Below are 19,717 nucleotides of genomic sequence, written 5' to 3' on the forward strand. Positions count from 1 at the left end.
AATGTGGCCCCAAAACAATTTAGTTGAATCTACTCACCGGTGGTTTGTGAAGTAGTAAGAATGAGGTTGTCCTCTTCGCCATCTGTCACCTCATAAACATTAATTGTGTACTTCCTCCCAGGTAAAAGCTCATTAATGTTCACAGATGTAGTTGTACGGGGCAGGTCTGGCCAGAAAAAACAAATACAAGATGCTCAAAAAAAGCAGATAAACTGACAATTGTGTTTATTGATATGTGCATTTGTACTTACCTAAAACTATGGGCTGTCCAGCGCTCTGACCATTCTCATTGAGTTCATACTCAACTCGAAAACCAGAGATTGTGTCAGAGGCAGAGACCCAAGAGATGACGAAGCTGCTAGATGTAATTTCTGTCACCGACTCGGAAGTGTCCACTACAGGGGGAGGCGGGGTCGTCTCGCCCTGTGATGTTGCCACTAAAAGAGAGACAGACACAAGTGAAAATATGGAGTCATCAGATCATATCTGAGTTCAATGGACAAACACACAATGGTTATATGGTTGTAGACAACTAAAATGTATTCAGTTGGTTCTCTTCTTTACATCTGCTGTGAATGTGGCATGAAATGAGTTGTTTAACAGAGCAGGTTTCCATTAACATAATATTTAAAAAGGTCATATTATGATTTTGTTCCTTCCTTGTGGTCAATGTTACATGTAATGGTGGTTCCTTGATCAAAGTTTTGCGTGGATTTTGATTTCTAGACCATCTTTAAGCTGCTTCCTTACTGTCTCTTCAGAATGCACAGTTTTATGGGTGGTCTTATTTTTGTGCCGAAGCCCTCCTATAGGCCAAGCCCCCTTTGACTGCATCCGTCCGCCATGTTGTAGTTTTTAGCGTATCCATTTCGAGTCTACTGATAGATATAAGTTAGAACTATACGTTTGGACGTCTTGCGTGTGATCTACTAAAACTGCGTTTACAATTGATAACTGGTGCAGACCGCCCTTAAAAACTAAGGTTTTTATGTGTACGATGCAGTTTTCACCAGGGAACCACTCCATTACTGCACATTGAAGTTATCATGCTCCTACCTGCGTCATTTTGCTATGTTTTGAAACATGCAGCAGACATGTACCCCTTTTCATTGGAATTTTTGAAGCAATCCTGCAATGCATCTACAAAAGAACCGTCCGTTGGAATGTTCCAGATGCAAGAAAATGCATTTTGCAAAAAGTGTTTTTCATACACAAGAAAAAACGAACGTCATTAAAAATAAACTCCAGCCGACACCAAAATCTATCACTTTAATGAGTTTTTGTCACGACTTGATCTTGGGAGTTTGCTTTTCCGGGATGCAACGGGAAGTTGGCACGGGCGAGACGGGAATGGAGGTACATGATTTATTTATATTTATCAAAAAAAAGGAATAAATGAAAGCGCGCACAGTGGCGGAGAATAAACTATGAAAAACAAAAAGACTATAAACATGGAACCAAAACTTACTGTGACAAGGGACATGAAGCAGGATCATAGAGGAATGGACAGAGCATAAATGTGGTGCGGTATGGGGTGCGGTCGTCAGGCCGAACAACAGAAAATGAATTAACTTAAATACTATGGACATGATTAGTGAAAGCAGGTGCGTGACTCAAAACGTGAAACAGGTGCGTGACGTGACAGGTGAAAACTAATGGTTGCTATGGTGACCAGACAAGGGCGTGAAAAGACAGAAACTAAACAAAACATGACTTAAAACAAAACATGATAATACAGACATGACAGAGCCCCTCCCTTAAGGACAGATACCAGATGTCCAAGAAAAAAAAAAACTTAACAAAAGTCATGGGAGGGCGGGAGGGGGACATGGCGGTGGGTCGCCAGACCACGTGTCCCCGTATCCACCGGGGCAGAGTTAGGTGGCAACGGCGAGTGGAACGCCGCTGCAGCAGGCGAGGCGGGCGCCCAGGGAATGGCCACATTCGTGGCCGACTAGGAGGTGGGCGCACTTGGCGTGGCGGGCGACCAGGTAGCGGCCATATCCGTGGTCGACGAGGAGGGAGGCGCGTCGTCATCGTGGCAGACGTGGCTTGGCGTGGTGAGTCAGGCGGCGAAGCTCGGCGTGGCGCGTCAGGCGGCGAAGCTCGACGTGGCGCGTCAGGCGGCGAAGCTCGACGTGGGTCTTGGTCTTGGCGTGGGTCTTGGTCTTGGCATAGCGGGTCTTGGTCTTGGCATGGCGGGTCTTGGTCTTGGCATGGCGGGTCTTGGTCTTGGCATGGCGGGTCTAGGTCTTGGCATGGCGGGTCTAGGTCTTGGCATGGCGGGTCTTGGTCTTGGTCTTGGCATGGCGGGTCTTGGTCTTGGCATGGCGGGTCTTGGTCTTGGCATGGCGGGTCTTGGTCTAGGTCTTGGCATGGCGGGTCTTGGTCTTGGTCTTGGCATGGCGGGTCTTGGTCTTGGTCTTGGTCTTGGCATGGCGGGTCTTGGTCTTGGTCTTGGCATGGCGGGTCTTGGTCTTGGTCTTGGTCTTGGCATGGCGGGTCTTGGTCTTGGCATGGCGGGTCTTGGTCTTGGTCTTGGTCTTGGCGTGGAGGGTCTTGGTCTTGGCGTGGAGGGTCTTGGTCTTGGACTTGTTGAGCTGGTACCAAAGCTTGGCGTCGTGGAGCTGGTACCGGAGCTTGGCGTCGTGGAGCTGGTACCGGAACTTGGCGTCGTGGAGCTGGTACCGGAACTTGGCGTCGTGGAGCTGGTACCGGAGCTTGACGTCGTGGAGCTGGTACCGGAGCTTGACGTCGTGGAGCTGGTACCGGAGCTTGGCGTCGTGGAGCTGGTACCGGAGCTTGGCGTCGTGGAGCTGGTACCGGAGCTTGGCGTCGTGGAGCTGGTACCGGAGCTTGGCGTCGTGGAGCTGGTACCGGGGCTTGGCGTCGTGGAGCTGGTACCGGAGCTTGGCGTCGTGGAGCTGGTACCGGAGCTTGGCGTCGTGGAGCTGGTACCGGAGCTTGGCGTCGTGGAGCTGGTACCGGAGCTTGGCGTCGTGGAGCTACTGGTGCAGGTGGAGGTGGTCTAGCTGGGGGTTGCGGCTTGGCATGGTAAAAGACTGGTGAGGGCGGTCGTGCTGGAGGCTGTGGCTTGACGGGTCGGAACACTGGTGAGGGCGGTCGTGCTGGAGGCTGTGGCTTGACAGGTCGGAAGACTGGTGGTGGCGGCCGTGAGGGAGGCTGTGGCTTGACATGGTGATGCTGAGCCACCCCACCTGAACAATTCCCAGCCCTAGCCCCCCCCTCAAGGGGCGGATACCAGACGCGCTCCCTGCGGTCTGGAACTCTCTGTAGGGGTGGGCGGAGGAGGGCAGAAACTTCCCCATTAAATTGTCCAAATTGTCTTTCTTGTGCCTGGGATTGAGTGGGTGAAAAAAATGTGTTTTGTGTCTTGGGTGTGGCTTGAGTCCTGGGGAGCGGGGAATCAAAAGAAAAAGAATTCAGAAAAAAAAAATCCTGGTCTATGATGTCATCCGGGCGAAGCCGGGCTGGCTGCTGCTTGCTTCCGCCCGGAGGGGGAGGGGCATGTGGGAGCGGCGTGTCCTGCAGGCTCGCGGAAGTTCTACCTGATGTCCTTCGTCGGGAGCGGCGCTTCCGCGGCTGAGGTGACGCTGTGTCGTCCTGGGACCAAATGAAGTCTCTATACTCCATGGAGGAGTAGCGCCGCGTTTCCTCCTCCATCGCGCACAGGACCGCCCAAGAAGCCTCGTCGATAATGTCCAACTCGGCCAACTTAGGTGCGGAAAAGCGGGTCTGCTGACGACCTACTGTCAAGACTTGATCTTGGGAGTTTGCTTTTCCAGGATGCAACGGAAAGTTGGCACGGGCGAGACGGGAATTAAGGTACATGGCGGGTTTTAATATATCAATTTAATATATCAAAAAAAAGGGATAAATGAAAGCGTGCACAGTGGCGGAGAATAAACTATGAAAAACAAAAAGACTATAAACATGGAACCAAAACTTACTGTGACAAGGGACATGAAGCAGGATCATAGAGGAATGGACAGAGCATAAATGTGGTGCGGTATGGGGTGCGGTCGTCAGGCCGAACAACAGAAAATGAATTAACTTAAATACTATGGACATGATTAGTGAAAGCAGGTGCGTGACTCAAAACGTGAAACAGGTGCGTGACGTGACAGGTGAAAACTAATGGTTGCTATGGTGACCAGACAAGGGAGTGAAAAGACAGAAACTAAACAAAACATGACTTAAAACAAAACATGATAATACAGACATGACAGTTTTAACCAGCCTCTTAAGTCATCCAGTAGCTATAAAATTATAAAATGATGTTGCTGAAAAAACAATACGTCAAATATTTTTATTTTTGGCAGAGCATATATGTTGACAAGCCTATGTAGGACCGAGCTGTTGCACGATCAACTCTTTTCTCATCACTATTTCTGCGAGACTGCCAGTTTGCACGTCCTTTCTAGATGTACTTAAGTTTTGATAAATTAAACTGCGTGCGTCAAATAATTTGATTTGCGTTTTGTTGTCCCAGTATTGTGGGCATTCTGATGATCAGTATATATTCTGCATGTTCATGAAGACAGACACGCTAAATGGATTGTGCTCCTTATTTTGCTTACTTAAGAGACGCACAAGCTTAGTAGATCAGCTTTGCGTGCCCAATCAAGTTTAGCGCGTTTTATTACACACAACTTTTAGCAGATCAGGCACTTACTGATGACAACTTTGGACTATAACTGAATACAAATGGCACATCCGCTGACGTAAAGGCAAAATATGTCACAATCTTTTAAAATTCCAAATGGCTCGTTTGGAAAGAGCTGATGGTGTTCATGATCTGGATTCAAATTTTCAGGAGGTAAGGCAATCCCAAATACACAAAAACAGGTGCCACAAGTTAGAAAAGTTGGTTTAAAATTAATAACCCTTCAACTATTGTTTTATGATTAGGTATGTATACGAGTACCGGTGTTTTTTTGGTACTGGTTCCTAATTGGGTCGGTCCAATTAAATACTGGACTAATGATACTGCTATCGGTATTTTTTTAAATCCATCTGACCGTCGTAATTATGTGACACGAACGCTGTCACATTCATTAAGGATCCACTGAAAAAAAAAAGACAAAGAGGAAATAACAATCGGAGTCGACCCTTTACCACCCCATTTCCGGTGACTAGGGACGTGAAAGTAAACAGAATCATAGATTTACGCGTCATTGGAACCGCGCATGGAATCAAGGTTGCTAAAAACAGTCTAAATGCAGAAAGGCGCGGAATATGGCGTAATGTGACTGAGATGCTGTCTTTGAGAGGATAATGGGAAATCATATTTACAGGGGACTGTGTGCTTGACAAATACCCTCCTCCATGGAGCCTGGCCAGCTAGGGGCCAGCACTCTAACCGGCAGCCCAGCATCCTTCTCGGTCCATCTCTGTGCCTGCCTTCTTGACACGCAGCAACCTCAAACTACGAAACTAACTCCAAAATACAGAGCCGAGCAGTTACCAAATGACTTCTACGTGTCAGGTGATGATTCTTTTGCAAATCTGATGACTACTTGTCATCCAAAAGCTGTGTGAAAAACACTGTGCTACTACTGTAATGCAAGGAAGCTGTGGATGCGACCACCGATCTTCATTGGAAGTTCATGGTAACTTGAAAGCTTCTAATGCTATAGTTGGAGCACTAGTGTTAAAATAAACTCAAATGTATTGGTACATTGTTATGTTAATTAGTTTTTTCTTATTTAGTTTAGTTTTTAATTTACTTAAAATGTTAATAAAATGTTTAAACCAATACCTCGTTTATTTGGTTTTTAATACAGATGCTTTTAAACTGGGAGGTTAAAAACAATGTAAAAAACTGTGATATTAATCGAGATTGGCTGATTTTTTAATTTTATTTTTTGCCATAATTGTCCAGCCCTAGGATCTGCTAGTTTGGAATAATCACAACTAAGGAAGCAAAAATAATTAAAAATGGTAATAAAAATTTTTTTTTTCATATCTTTATTTACACCAATTACATATAGTACCGATAAGAGTACCAATGAAAGAGGATTATCGTATCGGTATCAATAAAATCCTATATACATCCCTATTTATGATTATAAATAAAGTTTGCTACTAAAACCAGCTATTTCTGGCAGATAATATTTCTAAAAAGAGAATATTTTTAAACAAGTGTTATACAGTATATGTGTTCTTTTTTTTCTTCTAGTCGGACAAGATTTAGGTATGTAAATTAATTATTTTTACCTTGCGTTATATATGTGTTTTATCGCAGATATATCATTTGACATGTCCGTTGATATTAATTATTTGGATCATTTCAGCCTTGAATAGACAAAGATTATAAAAACAGTAGTTGTATTCATGTCCATTTCCTCACTTTCAAGTCAGAGCTAATACTATCAGCTAAACAATATAATGGCATTTAAGCAGACAGAACAGAAGAATTCTACTCTCTCAACTCACATGATCCATAATGAGTTGTGAAGTCAAAGCGTGTGATCTCTTGCCGTCCAAAGCGCAACACGCTGATCAGCTGCCCCTCATAGGTGATGCCTGGCTTCAGCCCAGAGATGGTGTGGGAGTTGAGATGGCCAGGGATCACCACCTCCCTCCATCCGGTGTGGGTATTTTTCTGCCAAAGCAATACATATAAATTAAGAGAACAGAGGTCCTATATTTCAACGCTCAAACTTACCACTCTCCATTTGAGGATGTATTGGGTGATGTGAGCAGAAGGTGGAGCATTCCATTGAATAGGGTGGGAGTTGGGTTGGTTTCCAGATTCTGTTATGATCACTTGAACAGGGCGGTGACCACCTGGGAGACATGAAAAACAGACTTTAGACCTTGTACAGAATGTAGGGATGTGCCGATAGATCAGCCCCCAATTAGTATCGTACGATTTTCTTGAAAAAGTAAGCAATCGCCATTGCCGATTAATGCCTTACAATACCGATCACAAACGCCGATCCCCTCTGGCTTATTTATTTTTAGTCCCCCGGCTGACAAGACACTCCCCCTAAGTTAGACTGCATTTCTTAATATCTTAAGTATCATTATCAAGTGTTAAGACAAAACTAAACATGTTACACACCAGAGCAAGCCCAGGAGCCGGCATGCTAAAAGCTAAGCTAGCCGCTAAGCTAGGTTGAAACAACACCAATAATTGCTTAGTAGTTTAAGAAGTATAGCTAGAACCATGTCGCAGCAGAAAACAGGAAATTAACAAGTAGATTCATATGAGTCAAGATCAGGGTGTCAAACGTACGGTCTGTGAACAGGTTAAATCTGACCAGCGGCCCGCAAGATAAGTTTGTTAAGACAAATATGAGCTACAATTTTTTAAATGAAAGAAACTGCTGTTCTAAATGTGTTCACTGGATGTCACAATAGCAATTGAAGTGTAACCCACGTCACACTTGACACTATTTAAAGATGACGAGTGAGCTGACTTCTAGCGTCCTCTGGATTGGCTGCCGTGACTTCAATCAGCGCAGGTGCAGGTGCTGTACCGTAATCTGTTACCCATCGGAATTTGTAACTCCAGGGGGCGATGTTCCCATGACGTTTGTTTGATGGTTAAACGGCAAGCCCAAAGAGGAGGAGAAGAAGAACGCTTGCGTAAATGGCGTAAATTATCCTTAATGCTGAAACGTCAGTTGTCAGAATTTTAGCATTAATAATAACAATGGACTCATACTATAATGAAAGCAAGTCATTGATTTCCAGATTATGTGTAATTTATTAATGCTGAAATTCTGACAAGTGACGTTTCAGCATTAAGGATAGTTTACGCCATTTACCCAAGCGTTCTTCTTCTCCTCCTCTTTGGGTTTGCCGTTTAACCATCAAACAAACGCCATGGGAACATCGCCCCCTGGAGTTACAAATTCCGATGGGTAACAGATTTCGGTACAACACCGGCAATCAGCTGCCCGTGTTTTGGCTGGCAGCAGATGGCGGCAGACTAATACTGGAGCGATGCACAATACTTTCTTTCGTTGTAAATTATCCACCTGAAGAATTAAATAACAAAACGGCAAGATGCACATACTTTAGCCAACATGACCATCATCTTTGTAATTAGTTTCCTGCAACGCTTGCAATTAATTGACGGCACGATGCGCACCCTGAACTCCATTGTAAAAATGTGTTTCTGGCTTTGTAAATATACCGAGACAAAAGTTACTTAGACAAAGTTTTAGTCCATTGTGTTCTTAATGGTGTTTTTGAAACTGCACCAATTTTTCCCTAAGAATTTTTAGCTAACTTTAAGTGTTTTGACAAGAGGGTTATTTGCAATGTGTACATGTTCAGAATGTGGTCGTTCTATTTTAGGCCAAAGTAAAACAACGGAAACAAGTTGTCTTTCTTTTTAAGTTATTATGCCATGATTTTACTAGTCCGGCCCGCGTGGGAATAGATTATCCTCCACGCGGCTCCTGACCTAAAATGAGTTTGACACCCTTGTTCTCCATAAAGGATATTATAACAACACGGTGTATCACGCAGTCAGTGCGCTACTTGTAAGAGGAGGGCAGATCGATCCATAAATCGGTGGTGTCGACACCAAGGGAAGTATCAGTATATGATCAATCTAGAGCAGGGGTCACCAACCTTTTTGAAACCAAGAGCTACTTCTTGGGTACTGATTAATGCGAAGGGCTACCAGTTTTCATCCATCCATTTTCTACCGCTTATTCCCTTTGGGGTCGCGGGGGACGCTGGGGCCTATATCAGGTACAATCGGGCGGAAGGTGGGGTACAACCTGCACAAGTCGCCACCTCATCGCAGGGGCTACCAGTTTGATACACACTTAAATAAATTGCCAGAAATAGCCAATTTGCTCAATTTACCTTTAACTCTATTTTATTATTAATAATTAATGATATTTATCTTTGTGGAAACATCATCTTAAAGATTTCTCACAATAAATATATATATCCATCCATCCATTTTCTACCGCTTATTCCCTTTGGGGTCGCGGGGGGCGCTGGAGCCTATCTCAGCTACAATCGGGCGGAAGGCGGGGTACACCCTGGACAAGTCGCCACCTCATCGCAGGGGCTACCAGTTTGATACACACTTAAATAAATTGCCAGAAATAGCCAATTTGCTCAATTTACCTTTAACTCTATGTTATTATTAATAATTAATGATATTTATCTTTGTGAAAACATCATCTTAAAGATTTCTCACAATAAATATATATAGAAACAGATAAATATCAATATGCAACACTTTATTTTTATATTTTCTCTAAGGGCACATTTTTCAAATTGAACATTTTCAAATGATCACTTCTAAGACAGTCTTGTGAAATCACAATATCCCATTTTAACTAGCTAGCCACTAACATTTTTTAACAAATCATGAATTACTTTGCACCATGTTTGTACAAATAATAACTCATGTAAAATACAAAAGTCAACTCTCAATTTTTTAAATAAATCATGTCACACATTGAACTGGACACCAAATCTGTTATCTGTTTCTTTGTCAGTTAGTGAACACCAAGTCTTTAAAATATTTTCTTGGATTTTCAAATTCTATTTGAGTTTTGTCTCTTTTAGAATTAAAAATGTTGAGCAAAGCGAGACCAGCTTGCTAGTAAATAAATACAATTTAAAAATTAGAGGTAGCTCACTGGTAAGTGCTGCTATTTGAGCTATTTTTAGAACAGGCCAGCGGGTGACTCATCTGGTCCTTACGGGCTACCTGGTGGCCGCGGGCACCGCGTTGGTGGCCCCTGATCTAGAGAGATTAGATCAATATTTTTATTTTCTTAGAGTAATGTTTTTGTTGTTTTTGTGAATGTTTACAAATTCAGGAAATAATTCCTTTGACACAGGGGGACTTCAAGGGCAAACATTATTTAAATAGTAGTTTTTGTTTAGTTATTGTGTGCTATTGATTTTGTTTTGTTTAAACCATTATATGTAATAAAAGAGAATAAGGAACTAATTTAGATATAGTGTTGATATTGTTGACCTATCAATAGCACTCACCATGAATACATTGAAAAATTTACAGTTAATACATGTGATCGGTATTGGTATCTGCAGACCTCACTCATGGATGATCGGAATTGGCAGAATAAATCCCTTTTTCGAACATCCCTAACAGAAACTAATGTTCAAAATTTGACAAAGCAACGTGCATTTCCCAGGCAGGATCATATGTTGTCAATATTTTCTGATAAAGTAGCAGTGCCTGTCAACACAAGAACACACAGATACCTTGCAAAAGGTTTGCAGTAACATTTTCTTCCAGGAAAAAAAGTTAAAAAAATAGCATGTCACTGTTAAATTCCAGCCTGGACTTTAGCAGCCAGATACAAGAAAACTTGTCCTCTATTTGTTTGGGATGTTTTTCACTTGTTTGTAATGTAGCGTGGGGAACATAATTATATGATCTGTTGCTGATATTGTTGATAATTGATAATTTTCTTGATCATGTTTTATAACATGGGACCCATGCACTACCACAAGGCTATTCACCTGGCGGCCCGGGTGACCAAATCTCGGGAGTCAAACATTTTTGCAGCAAATTCCTAAATACACAAGAGTGCTCCTGAACTTGGACCACTGTGTTTCTTATTGGTGTGCTTTTACTTTTACGGGATGCGTTGCTGAAAGGAAGCAGCGCTGTTTACAGCATTATGGAGATGGAGATAACTTTTATTTTTATTTTTATCAAAGTTAAAATACGAAAACAATATGAGACTGACAAAAAAGAAAGGTAAGGTATGTAAAAAGGGTAAACATTTTGCAGAATAAACCTCTTCATTGTTGCTTTTGCCATTATTTTTGACATGGCAGGATTGACCTGAAATTTCTCACACAGTTCAATGCTCTCTGCAAAGTGTTTTTAGGGTGTTCAGCTGAATCAGCACAGAATTCGGTATGCCTATTTAGGGGACTGACACACATTTCTGTAAAGATTAACCAAGATTGTTGGCTGCCATCAAGCAGAACTTATGTTTTGATTGCCTCAAATACTTTTATTTACTGTTGTTTTATTAGTTATCCAGTTTTCAAACCTTTTTCACCAAGTACCAACTTAGAAAACACTAGGCTCCTTAAGTACCACCATAACAGCCAACATTAAAATACAGTAGAATTGTAGGTCAAAATATTCATTAAAAACAAGGCAGAGGTTTTATTTGACAAGTATATTTAATATTTCTGGCCACTGTGATATTGCACACAGTTTGAACAGTAACACTGTGTTTGAAAATTTCATTAAGCCATTATTTGGTATGTCACTTGATAGACCACCACCACGGTTTGAGAATCACTGCTATAGGAGTTCCAACAAATTTAGCTTTAGATATCATTTCATCACTAATGACGGTATCAGTGCGCATCAGTGATTGAGGGTAGTAAAAGTGGGGTTGCAACGATTAATCGATTAAATCCATTAAAAAAAAGCTTTTTGTATATATTCGGTTGTTTCAAATAATCATTTAATAAGAGTGAATAATAAAAATGTATCAAATTCGGACCACATGGAGTGCCTGGAACTTTAAAAATGCGGACATAGTTTCCGCGCAGGTGCTGCAATAGAGCGCTCATGAGAGCGGTGATGTGTCAGAGCCGTGATCTATGTGGTGGCCAACAGCAGATATTTGTATGTATTCATTTTCATTAATGCACACATGTTGAAAACGCAATTTCAATGTACTGTATTTTCTTTACTATAAGCTGCTATTTTTTTCCCCAACGCTTTGCACTCTGCGGCTTATAAAACGGTGCGGCTAATTTATGGAGTTTTCTTTGCTCACGACCATGATGTTTTGTATTCAACAAATAGTTGTTGTATTTCACCGACAAAGACACTGAAAAGGTGTGTTATTGTTTGCGCGATAGCGCCATCTTTTGGACGAGTTGGCTCACTGCAGGTGCTGTAGGTTGTAATTGTACTTCTTGTTTCATGCCTTCAACCGGATATATAAATGTACATAGCGTTTCTGCTCGAAAGGATTCTTTATTCATCACTGCAAGCAACGTTAATAAATTTTACAACATACCTAAAACAATTCATACTTACTAAACCGTCCCATGTGTGATGTCTGTAGGAGTGTTTTCATACATATTTGTACTTAATATCGCAATGTAATCAAGCTAATGTCGTGCATTAGCGAATATGCAAACACATTTATAAGTGTCTGTGTTAGTATTATTAACCTACAATGGTATTATTTTTGTATTGTTTTAGTTTCGTAAATTAACTAAAACGTCCCTGTGGAGTTATTTTGTCTGTTTAGCTGATTGGAAAACTAGCTTCTACAGCTAGTGGGCCCAAGACAATGAATTCTGTTCTGTTTAGTCAACCATTTTACTGCTGTGTTACATGCACCGTTTGCAAACAATTAAGGCATGTAAATAAAAATGTGCAAATATCTCATTTTACTACGTATATATCTGCAGCTTATAGTCCGGTGCGGCTAATATACGTTAAAATATTTGTTTCTTCTAAAATTTAGTTGGTGTAACTTAAATATCGGTGCGCTTTATAGCCCGTAAAATACGATACATGATGTGCATTTAGTAGAAAAAAAAGCACTTTTTGGGAAATTTTGCCTATCACAATCCTTATGAGAGACAAGAACACTTTTTTTTTTTTAGGATGCAAAAGATGATAAACAAAAAAAACGCTTGCAAAATGCGGCTGGCCTTCAAAGCCCTCTAAAACAACTTCATAACCCTCCTTTAACCTGTTATGTACACGCTGCAAGTACAAACCCTGTTTCCATATGAGTTGGGACATTGTGTTAGATGTAAATATAAATGTAATACAATGATTTGCAAATCATTTTCAACCCAAATTCAGTTGAATATGCTACAAAGAAAACATATTTGATGTTCAAACTGATAAACATTTTTTTTTTTGCAAATAATCATTAACTTTAGAATTTGATGCCAGCAACACGTGACAAAGAAGTTGGGAAAGGTGGCAATAAATATTGATAACATTGAGGAATGCTCATCAAACACTTATTTGGAACATCCCACAGGTGAACAGGCAAATTGGGAACAGGTGGGTGCCATGATTGGGTATAAAAGTAGATTCCATGAAATGCTCAGTCATTCACAAACAAGGATGGGGCGAGGGTCACCACTTTGTCAACAAATGCGTGAGCAAATTGTTGAACAATTTAAGAAAAACCTTTCTCAACCAGCTATTGCAAGGAATTTAGGGATTTCACCATCTACGGTCCGTAATATCATCAAAGGGTTCAGAGAACCCTTTGAGGTGGCGACTTGTCCAGGGTGTACCCCGCCTTCCGCCCGATTGTAGCTGAGATAGGCTCCAGCGCCCCCCGCGACCCCAAAAGGGAATAAGCGGTAGAAAATGGATGGATGGATGGAGGGATGGGTTCAGAGAATCTGGAGAAATCACTGCACGTAAGCAGCTAAGCCCGTGACCTTCGATCCCTCAGGCTGTACTGCATCAACAAGCAACACCAGTGTGTAAAGGATATCACCACATGGGCTCAGGAACACTTCAGAAACCCACTGTCAGTAACTACAGTTGGTCGCTACATCTGTCAGTGCAAGTTAAAACTCTCCTATGCAAGGCGAAAACCGTTTATCAACAACACCCAGAAACGCCGTCGGCTTCGCTGGGCCTGAGCTCATCTAAGATGGACTGATACAAAGTGGAAAAGTGTTCTGTGGTCTGACGAGTTCACATTTCAAATTGTTTTTGGAAACTGTGGACGTCATGTCCTCGGAACAAAGAGGAAAAGAACCATCCGGATTTTTATAGGCGCAAAGTTGAAAAGTCAGCATCTGTGATGGTATGGGGGTGTATTAGTGTCCAAGACATGGGTAACTTACACATCTGTGAAGGCGCCATTAATGCTGAAAAGTACATACAAGTTTTGGAGCAACATATGTTGCCATCCAAGCAACGTTACTATGGACGCCCCTGCTTATTTCAGCAAGACAATGCCAAGCCACGTGTTACATCAACGTGGCTTCATAGTAAAAGAGTGCTGGTTCTAAACTGGCCTGCCTGTAGTCCAGACCTGTCTTCCAAATGTGTGGCGCATTATGAAGCCTAAAATACCACAACGGAGACCCCCGGACTGTTGAACAACTTAAGCTGTACATCAAGCAAGAATGGGAAAGAATTCCACCTGAGAAGTTTAAAAAATATGTCTCCTCAGTTCCCAAACTTTTACTGAGTGTTGTTAAAAGGAAAGGCCATGTAACACAGTGGTGAACATGCCCTTTCCCAAAAACTTTGGCACGTGTTGCAGCCATGAAATTCAAAGTTAATTATTATTTGCAAAAAAATAAATAAAGTTTATGAGTTTGAACAACAAATATTGTCATTCAGTACAGATTGGTGTCCTATTGCATTGTGTTGTTCGTTACAAACTCAAAAGCCATTCGGCTGTTGACGCAGTTGCTAGCTTACTTCTTGCTGTAGCATGCTGTAGACGATGTGTTACTATGCTAGAAAAAGAGTGTCTCAGTGTTCGCTCTTACAATAACAATGTTGCTACAGCTTGGTTATTATACAGTTTAGGGAACGTAAATTAAGTATTTTTTGTCGTTTTTGGATGCATTTTTAAAGAGATTTAGAGACAGAATGGATTGTGCCCATTAGCTGCGTTGCTATCCTTAGAACAAGCCGATTAATACAAATTAGAATGCAAAAAAAAAAAACCTAAAATGTTGTCTTCTTGTCTCTCATAAGGATTGTGAATGATAGGCAAAATTCCAAAAAAGTGTAGTTCCCCTTCAGGGTCATTAAAACTAGAAAAAAACGTTGTTTATTTCAATCATTTTCTCTAAAGTATGTATTTAGGATAAAGTGTGTGTCATCTAATTACTCGATTAAACAAACAAACTAATCGATAGATTACTCGATTACTAAAATAATCAATAGCTGCAGCCCTAAGTAGAATTAGTGACTAAAGTAAGTCCAAATCATAGGAAACCTAACATATTTCCTCTTTGGGAAATTAAAGGAAAAGAAGGTATCAAGTCATCTTAGAAGTGAACATAAGTCATGTGGCGAGCAGACTCCTGACACAAGCTGTGTTGATAGAAACTAGTAGCTTCTATAAAGAAACTTGAGGTTTCTAACCGCCTTTCCAAATAGCAGACCTATAATCAAAGTGTCTTAGTTAACCAGAAGTCTTAGCAGATACGCAAACCTCAAAAACAATCTGAGACCAATTACAGACCATTACAGAGCCACACACGACTGACGTGAGGAGGGCGGATAACATAAAATCGCACGTGCGACGCACATCACAAAAAAAAAGGATGTTTACATGTACACCAACACATTACTGTACTTGGTAATATTACCGTACGGTTGCAAAATAAGTGGTATGCCTTTAAAGACAAACACTGCAAAAGCAACTCCCAGAACAGTCAAAGAGCAATTAAAACAAATAACCCTTTTAAAAGGAGTCTTAACAATAAAGGGCTCACTCGTAAGCTTTCCCCTTGGGTTTTTTATTTCTACCTTTTATGGTTGTACCTTGAAAGCTCCCTTACTTGGAGCCTGGACTTCACTCTCACTTTTAAAACCCAAGCATGCTGCAGGACACACCAACAGTTCACAGCTGGTTGCGATTATGGCCAGCTCCAGCTAAAAGGTGCCTGACATTTTGCATTGCTCATCAACCTGCTAAACACGAATAGGCAGCAACAAACTTAAAGCACAAGTTATGTTTAAGTTTGCATGATTTTGGCTAATGCTAACATTTATAAATATTATAGTAATGTTTAGGGATGTCCGATAATATCAAACTGCCAATATTATCGGCGGATAAATGCTTTAAAATGTAATATCAAAAATTATCGGTATCGGTTTCAAAAAGTAAAATTTATGACTTTTTAAAACGGCGCTGTGTACACGGACGGACGTAGGGAGAAGTACACAGCGCCAATTAACCTTAAAGGCACTTCCTTTGCGTGCCAGCCCAGTCACACATCTACGGCTTTTCACACACACAAGTGAATGCAAGGCATATTCGGTCAACAGCCACACAGGTCACACTGAGGGTTGCCGTATAAACAACTTTAACACTGTTACAAATATGCGCCACACTGTGAACCCACATCAAACAAGAATGACAAACACATTTCGGGAGAACATCCACACCGTAACACAACATAAACACAACAGAACAAATACCAAGAACCCCTTGCAGCACTAACTCTTCCGGGACGCTACAATATACACCCACCGCTACCCCCACCCCCCATCTCCCACACCTCAAACCTTCCCACCTCAACCTCCTCATGTCCCAAATTCCAAGCTGCTGTTTTGAGGCATCTTAAAAAAAATAATGCACTTTGTGACTTCAATAATAAATATGGCAGTGCCATGTTGGCATTTTTTTCCATAACTTGAGTTGATTTATTTTGGAAAACCTTGTTAATGCATCCAGCGGGGCATCACAACAAAATTAGGCATAATAATGTGTTAATTCCACGACTGTATATATCGGTATCGGTTGATATCGGAATCGGTAATTAAGAGTTGGACAATATCGGAATATCAGATATCGGCAAAAAAAGCCATTATCGGACATCTCTAGTAATGTTTAATGTACCATCACGGACACATACAAACATGATGAAACGCTAAGGTCAACAATTTTGCTAATTTAAAGAAGCAAGAAAATGCTACATTCTACTAGCAAACTGTTGGTCAAATGTATATCACAGCTTCCTACAGCTCCTATGTAAGGTAGGTATTTTTCCGACTACATAGGAGCGTATGTAGTCGATACTACTATGATTACATTGATATTTTTTTGGCATCACAACATCTTCTTTCGTTTTTTTTAAATTTATATTATGTTAATAAACTCAGGAAATTAGTCCCAGGACACATGAGGACTTTAAATATGACCAATGGATGATTCTGTAACGACTTGGTATCGGATTAATACCCAAATGTGTGGTATTATCCAAAACTAATGTAAAGCATCCAAATAACAGAAGAATAAGTGATTATTACATTTTAACAGAAGTGTAGATAAAACATGTCAAAAGAGAAAGTTATTAACAGTAAATGAACAAGTAGATTATAATCCATTTTCTACCGCTTGTCCTTAATCATTTTGACAAAATAATAGATTGGAAAATGACACAATATGTTACTGCATATGTCAGCAGACTAAATTAGGAACCTTTGTTTGTTTATTTATTACTAAAAGACAAGTTGTCTTGTATGTTGACTATTTTATTTAAGGACAAACTTGCAATAAGAAACATGTTTAATGTACCGTAAGATTTTTTTGTTGTTTGTGGTTCACCTTTATATAGAAAAGTATCGAAAAGTACTGAAAAGTATCAAAATACATTTGGTACCGGTACCAATATATATGCAATACATCCAGAATTAAGAGGAATGCTTATACATTATGAAATATGAGAGTTGCAATGTATTTTATAGTGTTTCTTTATGTAAGTATGAGCTTTATTTCGCTGATTACTGTGTCTGAAAAACTGAGTAAGCATGGTCGAAAGAGTGCGTGCCTTTTTTGCATATAATTGTTCTGTAAATGCCAATGTTTTCTGTGAAAGTTACTTTTGCATTTGAGCCCTGCAGACTTAACTTTTTTGTGTGCAACAACCTTAATACATGAGGCTTTTGGTTTCCAATCAAATAGTCTTAATCAAACATGTTAGTTGTAGCATTTTAAAATGTGAATTTCAACCAAATTGATGCAATTTTTTGCTTTGTCGTGCAAAAAAGCAAACTGAAACACTGCAGAACTGGCTTTAAAACTCTTAATAAGTTGAGTTAAACGTAAAGTAATCCAGAAAATCGATAAAAGTGAAAGCTTTCCTTTGAGAAGCTTGAAAGATTTGACTGCTGTGTGTGGAAGCGAGTGCATGCACACACATATCTCCTTTTGTACAGCTGTGGCTGTGGGGAACAAAGGCTCTAAATGGGGGGGTGTATTTGCAGGGGAGGAAATCACACCCCACCCACGTCATTCTGGCACACATCAAAGTCAGGGGCCTCATTTTAGAGGTGATTTATGAAGCAAACTTTTTTTTTTCTCCCAATGTTAGTATTCAGTTAAGCATATCTCAGCCTTTACAAAAATAATAATGCTCGGTTTTGTCTGACACATTCAGAAGCATTGATTTAACAATGTGTTTATTATTAGAAGTAGCAATTGAGTTTAGTATAATCCAGTAAAGTTATATACCACTGCAACCTACAACCACAATATTTAGTATGTTGTAAAATGTACAATATTCTGATATTGTCAATCAATACCGACAATAACCGAGCGTTGTTGATATGCTGTTTCAGAAGTTCAGTTGTTATCAGATGAATAACAACACTTGTGTCTTACCAGGATAGGACTGCTGGGGCTCACAGCTGAGTTCTCCAATGCCGTTACCATAGCAATAGCACTTGTACATGATTCCACTGATGACTTTATCCCAAGACTCTCCAATCTTGTAGAAGGCTCGTGTTTCTGGCTCCTGACACTGGTCTGAAAGCAGAGTCATCAAAACAGGGTTGGAACATTGACTTGCAAACGTTATAATATAGTAGTGTATAGTTAGTTATTCTCATTAAAATGATTATTATACTCTAGATTTAGCAAGACTTCCTCGTGGTCTAAATGTATTGGTTGTGTGTTGGTGTAAATTTTGCTCCACAGTCACACCTGTATTTTGCTTTCTGAGTATGTCTGCAAACGGTTAATCCGTAAAGGCACTTCAGCTTGCTTACAGGAAGTTTCTTTTTTGTGTTGCCCAACGCGTGTTTGTTGTTGTGCACCGTTATTGTAGTTAAAGGCCTACTGAAACCCACTACTACCGACCACGCAGTCTGATAGTTTATATATCAATGATGAAATCTTAACGTTGCAACACATGCCAATACGGCCGGGTTAGCTTACTAAAGTGCAATTTTAAATTTTGCGCGAAATATCCTGCTGAAAACGTCTCGGTATGATGACGTCAACGCGTGACGTCACGGATTGTGGAGGACATTTTGGGACAGCATGGTGGCCAGCTATTAAGTCGTCTGTTTTCATCGCAAAATTCCACAGTATTCTGGACATCTGTGTTGGTGAATCTTTTGCAATTTGTTCAATGAACATTGGAGACAGCAAAGAAGAAAGCTGTGGGTGGGAAGCGGTGTATTGCAGCCGACTGCAGCAACACAAACACAGCTGGTGTTTCATTGTTTACATTCCCGGAAGATGACAGTCAAGCTTTACCATTGGCCTGTGGAGAACTGGGACAACAGAGACTCTTACCAGGAGGACTTTGAGTTGGATAGCAGACGCGGTACCGTGAGTACGCATGCAGCTGCAGCTTCCAAACATTTGACGCTTGCCCGTACGTGCGTGCCGCTATGTGCATGTCACGTACGTAACTTTGGGGAAATATATGTGCTGTATGAACTTTGGGGAGGTGAACGGTACTTTGGGCTGTGGGATTGAGTGTGTTGTGCAGGTGTTTGAGTTGTATTGGCGGGTTGTATGGACGGGGGGGGGGAGGTGTTTGTTATGCGGGATTCATTTGTGGCATATTAAATATAAGCCTGGTTGTGTTGTGGCTAATAGAGTATATATATATGTCTTGTGTTTATTTACTGTTTTAGTCATTCCCAGCTGAATATCAGGTCCCACCCGCCTCTCACAGCATCTTCCCTATCTGAATCGCTACCACTGCCCTCTAGTCCTTCACTCTCACTTTCCTCATC

General features: G+C 40.9%; 1 protein-coding gene across 1 annotated transcript in view; it reads right to left on the reverse strand.

The window, feature by feature from the left end:
* fn1a (fibronectin 1a) overlaps positions 1 to 19,717 on the reverse strand; it is an 83,641-nt gene that overhangs the window by 43,482 nt on the left and 20,442 nt on the right. The window contains exons 12-16 of the mRNA XM_061926488.1: positions 18,351 to 18,494; positions 6,692 to 6,813; positions 6,460 to 6,628; positions 252 to 437; positions 38 to 166 (exon numbers count right to left, since the gene is read on the reverse strand). Of these exons, the coding sequence (XP_061782472.1) occupies positions 38 to 166; positions 252 to 437; positions 6,460 to 6,628; positions 6,692 to 6,813; positions 18,351 to 18,494 (750 nt within the window). The remainder of the gene's footprint in view (positions 1 to 37; positions 167 to 251; positions 438 to 6,459; positions 6,629 to 6,691; positions 6,814 to 18,350; positions 18,495 to 19,717) is intronic.

The sequence above is a fragment of the Nerophis lumbriciformis genome, linkage group LG31 (assembly GCF_033978685.3).
Source record: "Nerophis lumbriciformis linkage group LG31, RoL_Nlum_v2.1, whole genome shotgun sequence".
NCBI lineage: Eukaryota > Metazoa > Chordata > Actinopteri > Syngnathiformes > Syngnathidae > Nerophis > Nerophis lumbriciformis.